The 9,456-nt window shown below is 43.2% G+C and overlaps 1 protein-coding gene across 1 annotated transcript; it reads right to left on the bottom strand.

Moving 5' to 3' along the window:
- Nucleotides 1-1,078: 1,078 nt before the first annotated feature.
- LOC308140271 (zinc finger protein 703-like) lies at nt 1,079-6,437 on the bottom strand. The gene is made up of 2 exons (XM_080509956.1): nt 5,881-6,437; nt 1,079-5,086 (listed from the first exon to the last, which is right to left on the bottom strand). Exons 1-2 carry the CDS (start codon nt 6,112-6,114, stop codon nt 3,542-3,544), a joined length of 1,779 nt encoding a protein of 592 aa, XP_080366082.1. The 5' UTR covers nt 6,115-6,437; the 3' UTR covers nt 1,079-3,541.
- Between the last annotated feature and the right edge of the window lie 3,019 nt (nt 6,438-9,456).

Raw genomic sequence — 9,456 nt, forward strand, 5'->3', positions numbered from 1 at the left:
GTCAGCACATCAGGTTGAGCTTGTGTTTGGAGCATTTCCAACAGAGATGAGGTTACCGTCTCGCTGACGTGAAGAAAACGGCGGCATTCATCAAAATCGAGTTTGTATGAGAACAGCAGACCACGATAGACATTATTATCCCGTCTCCCAGCGAAAATAACCTGTAAAACTTGTTCAACCTTTAAAATAAGTAGGAATCGGTCACTTTCTGAAAACCAAGCTAAGATAGAACAAAATATAGAATATTTGATATTAAATTAATAACATTATCCTTGTGATGTAAGCTAAATAAAACTGTCTGAGTCTCATTCTTGACTGTTATGCAGTAGGAGTAAACCTACATGAGTGTCCAGCATGATTAAGAGCTAGTTTAGGAAAAAAAAACTACTTTATGTTGCTTTCATGTGGATAACAAAATTACATTTGAGAAGGATTGACAGTTTTTGATGGTTTTTTGGGTTGAACCTTTGTCTTTTGTTTAATAACTTCTCTGCACGTATTTTACACGTACAGGTAAACCAGCAGCATTGGCAGGGAGAGAAAATTGGCCCTCGAATAGATTTACTATCATCTCACCTTGAGAGATTTACTTCTTTCAGATTACTCTCCATGACCATTTAATCATATGTGACACGTTATGATATCATTTCTTTATAATCAACAAATTAGTAAGGAAAGGTGTTTTTTTTAACCTTGCTGACATGTTTCAACAGTGCCTGCAGTCTTTCTGAAAGCGTCATGTGACATTTGATGACGCGTTGGTCTTTATCGGGTGACGACCAGCCTTGCAGATCATCAGAATCTGTCAGGCCGGTCATGTGTGACACATTTCAGACGAGAATATATAAAGACGTCATTTTGAATGTTGTATTTGTAAACTCGCACTGCTAGAAAAACCCAGTCTGAAAGACTGTCAGATGTTCAACACAATTAAAAACGCATGGAAATGTGTGAAAACTACTAGTGAGAAAGTGGTTGAAGAGCTGCATGTGGAGACCGGTATTAGATCAAAATGTTATCACTTGGTTGTTTTGGACAGAGCGACTAATAAAGAAAAAAATCGAAACGAGGACAAAACTTATAAACATCTTCAGTGTGATTTATTTACCAAAATATGACCTCCCCTTTCACTGGATGCCCTCCACAGGGTGCTCCAATTTTTACTTAGTTATTTTTTTTTTTTACAAAAAATATCACATCTCAGTTTTTATTGATTCGCTGTGAAAATAAAAACAATCAAAAAGCTGATCAGTTCGGAGAAAAGAGAGAAAGACGAGAGATGCGATTTCAACATTCGTTTCTCAGGAGAAGCGTTAAGACACGACATGTTCAACACCTGCCATCTGGCCTCCCACGTGTCTGCGCACAGGACGGGGAAATGAGAGCAGATTTATACGGTAAACATTAAAGCCAGATTCCCCGTTGTATAAAATAAATACAGCTTCTCAGTAGGAACAAACGGAACAAAAGGAACCAAAAAACAGATCGCAGCAAACCGCGGGGCTTGTCGAGCGTGAACGCCGCCTTTGAGCTTACATGCATCAGCTGCGTGGAAGAAAGCGACGGCGGCGAGGCTGCAGCCCACCGCTGTTTCTCTGCACTAAATCGTCGTCATTATTCGTAGCGAGGAACCCTGAACATCCACAAGGACTTTCAACCAAGCGTCCCAACCAGTAATTTGCCGGAAAGTCACCTCGGGGCATTCTGTTCCAGAAATATCCCAGCAATGAGGAGACATGCAGGAGCCGCTTGTTCTGATCTTTACCAAAAGGGTCCCGATTGGAAATCCCATCGATGACTTATAAACAAAGAGTGACTGAACTCTCAAGTCAACATCCAGGACTCCGAGTTCCACTTGAGTGTTTCTTAAAGTCCAAAGAGGCAGCGATTTGCCACGATTGAGTGCGACCTTAAAAGAGATCAACGTTTCTGGAAATCAGAGCACTGACACGCCAGCTCAATCTCCAATAAAAAAAAAAAAAAACAGGTTGGCTTCTGCAGGACATTCAATGTTAACATTTGGGAGAAATCACTTCATTGACAGGAGGGGGGGGGGGGGGAGGGGGGGGTGGAAGGCGCCCTCTTGTGGCTGCAGTAATTACATCAGGAACAATAAAGAAAGTGAACAGACTGAAAGACCCGCCCAAAATTGAGGAGTTGGTTTGATGAAAATAATCTTAATTGTAGCCAATTGAAAGGAAACATCAAACCAGAAAATAACATTAAAATGTTTTTTTTATTTTTTTTTTTTACCAACTTGATTTACTGTTCAAGCAGTTTTGGTGTTTAAACATAACCAAACTAACGCACAACACTGATAAAGTCTTTATTTATGCTACCACGGCAGCAAAACTCTGGCAACAGGTCAAAGTTGAGGTGTATTTTTGGTTCACAAACATTAACATTTGATGTACTAACCACCGTTTGTAGAAACATAAATTGGGACTTTGTTTTTGCAAAACTGCACGATGCACCACTGCCTGCTAAATATACAACTACAGCCAGTTAGCTTAGTTTAGTGTAAAGGACTGAAAGCGTGCGTAAATAGCGAGCCTGACTATCCAAAGCTGGCAAACAAGCACCGTTAAAGCTAACTAAATAACATGGTTACTCAGCTGGAGTCTCAACCGGGTGCATAAAGACTGGTTTGGATTCTTTTTTTAAAGTATGTCTTCCAGCTTTAAAAATGACATTAGTGGAGTTGGATTTATCCACTTTTTTAGTGAGCCACGTGAACTGCTTGTTTCCATACATCTTGAATCAGGTTAGTTTGGGGGGGGGGGGGGGGGGGGGGGTGGGGGGGTGACTCAGACAAAAAAGTGACTTATAAATCAGTATGGTTGTTTTTACCGAGTAAACTTTTTAATTATGGGGGGTTCATTTTTAATAAAGAGCTCCCAGAAGAGGACAACTGATCTATTTAATCTCTCATCTCAGATGCAACTTAGTTTTAGTTATTTAGATGGTAAAGATAAATTGGCTTAAAAAATACAATATGTAAAATTGAGGTAATACCACTTTTGCAGGCCAGGTGGCAATGTTTCTGAATCCTCAACAAAAAGTTCACTCACTGTATTTAGTGCTTGTTCTATCGAAGTTGAAACCCACCGCTTTATCTCCGCTTGATGGGCCGACTACATTCTTAACACTGGAGTGATTGCTCTTCATCACCAAGTGGTGTAAAATGGTATTACAACACTTGTCAAGGCGAGGTGGTTTTCATGCAAATTTCAGTTTATAATACAGATGAAAACGTAAACATGTGACATTTTTTGTTGTCGATTAAAAACAATACAATTCTCTTGTTTGAAATTAACAATAAAATCCATGTTTTGAAAACAATGACCTGAAAGTATTACGATGCGCAGATGGATATGATTGAGCCTCTCCCCTCTTTATACTTTGCTAACTGGCTGCAGCTACATATTTACAAGGCACATAAATGAGCGATATCAATTTTCTCCTCCCAGCTCTCTGTCAAAAAGCAAAGAGAAGTCCAAAATGTTAAATCATTCCTATAAACATTTAAGTAGATAGAGTATTACGGGTATCCAAGAGCTGAAGCGGATCCAAGTCTTTGACTGTAAAGAGCGTAATGAGGGTAGTATGGACCTGTGGTGGGCAGAGAGTGCAGGGAGATGGAGGAGGGCCCGGAGGGGAGGTGGACCTTGCTGTAGGGGTGATAGCGAGCCAAACCCAGGCTGGGCGGCGCCCTGAGAGAGAGGGAGCTGGGCATGGAGCCTGGGCTGCTCTGGTGCGGTAGGTGAAGGTGGCAGGAGCCGGGTCCAGAGGACGAAACGGAGAGCAGCTTACTGTCCATCCCCACCGGCAGCGACGTGTGCGTTCGGAGGTGAGCCAGGAGTTCGTCCGACGTGGTGAATCGCTTGTCACAGGGGCCTCCGGCCGAGACCCAGTTGCAGGCATGCGGCAGGGGGTCGTTGGGGAGCATGAAGCCATACGTGTAAAGAGGGTGGGAGAGGGAAGAGGTCACGCTGGATGACAGGGAGTTTTGGTGGAGGGAGTGGAGCGGGTGGGAGGGGTACACCAAGGGAAAGCTGGATTTGAGGCTGGAGGAAGGGTCGTGGATGCAGGAGTTGCAGTTGCTTCCACCCAGATGGGAGACACTGGGGTAACTTAGACAGTAGGGATCCCTGCACAAACCCTGCATGAAGGAGGGTGGGGAGGCACCCGTCAGAGGGCTGGAGCTCGGGTGCTTTCCAGGGACTCCCATGCCTCCCATGCCAAGACTGGACTTGGTCGGGTCCAACCCAGGAACAAACTGTGATGGGTAGCCTGCATAGCTACCCACGACTGATCCGTGGTAACCCATATTAGAGGCGGGCAGCTGGAAGATGGGTTGGCTGGTCTTATAGGGAGAAATGGGAGTTATATGCCCGGGGACGAGGTTTGACTGCGTGGATTCGGCTTTACCCCCATCATGGTTCGAACCGCCATCGGAGCTGCCGTTACTGCAGTTTGTGCTGGCTCGAATGTGGCTGGAGTTTGCATGGTGTGGGCTGTCCGAGCGAGCCTTGTTGAGGTCAACGTCTTTTTTGGGATTATTACTATGATTGTTATTGCTGCTGCTGCTGTTCGTGCTGATCGGACTGCCTTGCTCATGAGCCAACTCATCACTGGGAGTCTGGGAGTTTGGCTGTCCACCAGGAGACTGGCTCTGTTTGTGATGCTGCTGCGCTTGTCCAGGTGGAGTGTTGTTGTCAGCTCGGGGCGAAGCAGCGTGAGGCGGATACGACTGCTGCCCCATGCCTGAATTTCCATTATTGCTGACGTTATTGCTGCTGGGGACCCTGAACCCGACTTTATCGCCGCTGGAGCTGCTGCTGGTGACGACTCCTTCTCTGCGACAGTCTCCGCCACCTTTGTTATATGGCTTGAAACTGGATTTGTCCTCCAGGGAGGGGCGGCGTTCCCCCAGCTTCAGGCTGGAAACAGACGACCGACTGCTGGGTTCCTTGTCCCCCTGGCTGCAGGAGGAGCTCAGCTTGGAAGAAGACGGAGGGTCTGATTTACCAATCTGAGAGCAGGTCTGAGCCAGCAGGGCCAGAGGACTCTTCTTGGCATCCAGCTATGGCAAAAATTAAAAAAGAAAAAAAAAATCCTGGTTAATGTTTGTCAGGTTTCCAGCTTTTGGTACAGAATATATGTCAAAAGCGGCAATAGCAATGAACTAAACTAAACAAAAGCTCTCTCTGGCTATCCAAAGGCCTAAAAACTAAATACTTGCACATATTTATTGATATCGAAATATATTTGAATACAAAAAAAAAAGGGGAAATGAGAGAAAAACCTTTCGGTGCATTTCTGAGCTCAATCAAGAAGAAAAAAAACCGGACAGTTTTTGCTTTTCTTCGTAATCCTTCAATGTGCTGAATATGTTTGGATTTTGGGCTTTGAAAAACCTCACCTTGGGCTCTGTGAAGTTGTGAAGGCTGCATTTTAATGAATTCAGGCGCTAAAAGCAGATTAAAAACCTTGACGAAAACAACCATTTCCTGCTGATAAACACAGGCGCAACAGTACAACAGGAATATCTTAACATTTTAGCAGCTGAAATCAATATAAATCTTAAATAAACACTCATCAATGTTTTGCAGAATTGGCAGGAAATTCCAAAAACAAAAGTAACTGAGGATTTGTGAAGAGGGCTACAGTTATTTTAGACAAAAGAACCAGTTATGTAACGTGCGGGAATGAGTTACTTTATTATTATATTATTTCCCTATACTCCAGATTAACTGCGTTTGTTCTCCACGATAACGGATCTTTACAGTTTCACTCCCAGTTGTGAAACCAGGGACGCCGTCGCGGCGTGACATCAAGCCCTTCTCCCCAATAAAACCATAAAAAGTCAATAAATACCTCGATGCTCACTGGCGCGGACGTTAAAGGTTGTAAATATTCCGGGTGTAGCAAGTGTCCAGTGTGCGCCGTCAACATCTTGAGGACTCGGATAGGAAGCCGCTTCGCCTGGCGGAGAGGATCCAGAGGGGTGAACAGGGAGACCACGGCACCGGGACGAGGGTTTTTGCACTCGGTGGTCTCACTGAACTCGATTTGGATACTGACGGCAGATCCTGGGGGGAGATATGTCATTGGAGAGAGGGAGCCGCGCGAAAAGGATGTCCAAAGACGCGATGCGTAAAATGTAATCCAAGCGATCCGCAGCGCTGAGTGTTAGTGAACTGTCCCGGAGGACGGAGAAGAAGCTTCTCAGTCCCAGTGCGCTACTTGGTTTGAAGCATCTTCATCTCCCGCACGGATCCCGTATAGATATTCCAATTCTTAAAATATATATATATATTTTTTAAAGTCCAGAAAACGGCAAAGTGTCCCTGTCTCCGCGTCGACGCGCAGCAGAAACAGAGCGCGCTCCGGAGAGTCCGAGTGCACGGAGGGAAACTGTTCCGCTGCCTGGCTGTCTCCGATCCGGACTTCAGCAGCTCACTGATCACAACAGGCGGACTTCGGAGTGCAGCAGCCGCGGACTGTCCGCTGGGTGGCCGCATCGGTAATGAGCGGGGCGGAGAGGACGTGCGTAAAAGGCGGAGCGACGTCAGGCTGCACGCTCCCCCCGATTCAGTTACACTGAGGCTGCAACTGAGTGCAATATTTTAAGTACGCACTAAACCATTGAATATTCTTCTATTTCCCTCTTTATGGATGTGGACAAGAGTGGAAATGTCAATATTCTGCTGATAAAATGTACATTTGAGGTGTTTATTATCATTACGCATTGTACAATTGAATTGTGTCGATAAAAAAAACCAAACAGAAAGTAGCATACCGACTATCAAAACCAATAAAAAGGGAACAGTTATAATGGTAAAATGCACAGGTCTTAAAGTCCTTGGACTGTTGGGGGTACAAACCATGTGGATATATTTACAGCCTTGGAGAAGAAACTGTTCTTCAGTCTACTAGTCCTAGTTTTAACTGTACTAAATTGTAATTGGGATAGTTTTTTCAATATTATATCATGGTTCATATGTAAATATAAAATTATAAAGTAAACTACAGATCACAAGTCCATCACAGAGCAAACAGACAGTGAGAGACAATCACATACTCACAATCACACTATCACACAAATGAAGAGAACATGCAAACGCCACACCGATATTGTCAACCCAGATCTGAACCTGCAACACATTCATCATGAGTGCTAACAACTATCCCACAACTATACTACACTGTACCTAAATACAATAATCCTACAGAAGTGTGTTGTCAGTGGAAATTCCCTCTGATGGGCATTGGTACTTCCAGAGTTTACTTCAACAAGTAAGAAAAAATATGTGCATAAAATGATGTTGGGATCTTCTATATTTAAGTTTGGCTGCTTTTAGAAACTGTAAAATAGGTTTTAAGACCACTGAGTACTATCAGCATTGATAAAACCCTCTTGGGTTACATATCAAGTCAAACATTTACCTTATTCATTCATTCATTCAGTGGAGCCGATCGTAGGCAGGTACACCACAGACAGATGGCCAGTTTCTTTCAGAGCAAACACAGAAACAAGACACAATCACACCTACAGGGAATTTAGATGCACCATCGAGGCTGAAATGTATGTTATTGAACTGTGGGAGGAGGAAAAAAAATGCAGAGAGGTACCACAACATAAAAACTCCAAACAGAAAGGCAACCAATTGCAGACTGAGACTGTGAGGGAACAGAACAATCCACTAAACCATGTTGTCAGTCCATGTTGTCACCGGCTGTATGCAGGCTTCTATAGCCATCATGCACAGTCTGGCCACTCATCCTCCAAATGCATGCCGATTTCCAATGTAGCGCCGTGAAAAAAAGGAAAACAAAACAAAGCATTCTCACAACAAACGTTCTGTGTAGGAGAGCAGAGCCGAGATAAAATACAATACATCCATGAAAATGTTTCAGAGCTGAAATAGCTACACTAACATAAAATGGATTTCACAAAAATGCTGTGCTATTTTATTGGAATGCAATACATCTATTAGATTTACTGGTATGTTTATCAACGTCTCATGTATCACTTTAATTCAGTTTTACACACAGCCCGGGAAATTTCCGGAGAAAATACAGAAATTGCATTTACTTTGTTGAGTAAATTAATAAGCCTGAATATTTGTGTGGATTCGTGAACTTGAAAATTACATGCCGCAAAATTCTGGACAGATGTTATCCTTATCTACCAGCCAAAAAATTATACCATCTATGGTTTGCCTAATCACGATATGCACAAATTCAGGGCATAAAATCGTTGGGCATTTCTCCAAACGCTTGTCAGCCCCAATTAGAGGAAGCGATGTGACTTCATAAAGAGGTTGCCGCTTCCAGAAAAAAAAAAAAACTAGATTGCGGCAATGAAGCAAACAATTTGCGGGGGGCGACAGATTGGGAGGTTGTATGTATGAAAAATTCGGCCGTGCAGCGAGGTAATGTAAGTACACTTTTCTCAACTGTCTGTTTCGGTTGTGTAACTTCCAGCTCGTGAAAACAAGGATCAAAGGAAGGAGCAGAAGTTTTCCACCAAGACGACTCGCCAGAGAAAAAGGACGGCGCGAGAGTGCCGGGACTTGAACCTCTTATTAAAACTAAAAATGCTCTTTTGTGAGTGTAATGGTGCGGAGAACAAAAGCCAGCAGTGGGGACAAGTCACATGAGTCATCTTTCGCTTGGTTGAAGGGGGGAAAAAAAAGAAAGAAAAAAAACAAACAGTGGATTTATGAGCCAAGATGCTTGTTTTTCTCTTGCAAACAGTCACAGTGGCTCCGGTATGGCTTCGGGTGGCGTTGTAGCAAAAAAAAAAAAAAAAAAAAAAAAGTTCTGTGAGCTGCAATTTGTGTCAACATCCTTCTCGTCATGGTCATAAATAAATCAAATCCGAACACAAACGCTTGATACAGTTTGACAAACACTTCCCGAGGACATTATTAAATCCGACGTGATGTCTATAAATCCATTTGGAAAGGACAAAAAAAAAAAAAAAACATTGTGTACTTGGAGAAACAGCCTGAGAATGATCACATTTCTGTGGTGTTGAAGTAAATCCACAGATTGCAGTTTGTACTGCGATCGGTAGGTGAAAACTACACGTCATGGTATAGGGGGGGGGAAACTGAGAACTTTTCTCAAGAGCAAGTTTTTAGTAGTTCTCAAAGGTTTCTAAGAGCTTTTTTAGAACAGTTTTGATTTAAATTGTTTATGGGGTGGTTTTTTTTAACGGTTTGTCAACAAATAAATACACTTCAGGGAGATTCATCATGATGAAGTAAACGGATGCATTGTCAATGGGATTTGTTGTGTAAATACTCCGACACACTTCCACTGATCCACAGGCAGGAAGGAAAAAAAAGACACGGGCCATTGAGAGGCAGACATAAAATCCTTTTTAAGTTACAAATATGCCCTGATGTAGATATCATCGAGACAAGTGTTACACATTTCTTT

This window comes from Blennius ocellaris (assembly GCF_963422515.1).
Source record: "Blennius ocellaris genome assembly, chromosome: 15".
NCBI classification, from domain to species: Eukaryota; Metazoa; Chordata; class Actinopteri; order Blenniiformes; family Blenniidae; genus Blennius; species Blennius ocellaris.

Excerpts from the sequence above, each read along its gene's own strand:
- LOC308140271 (XM_080509956.1), bottom strand. The coding sequence starts at position 6,114 with ATGACATATCTCCCCCCAGGATCTGCCGTCAGTATCCAAATCGAGTTC. Across the intron at positions 5,087-5,880 it reads CCGCGCCAGTGAGCATCGAG|CTGGATGCCAAGAAGAGTCC; the intron begins GTATTTATTGAC and ends TTTTTGCCATAG.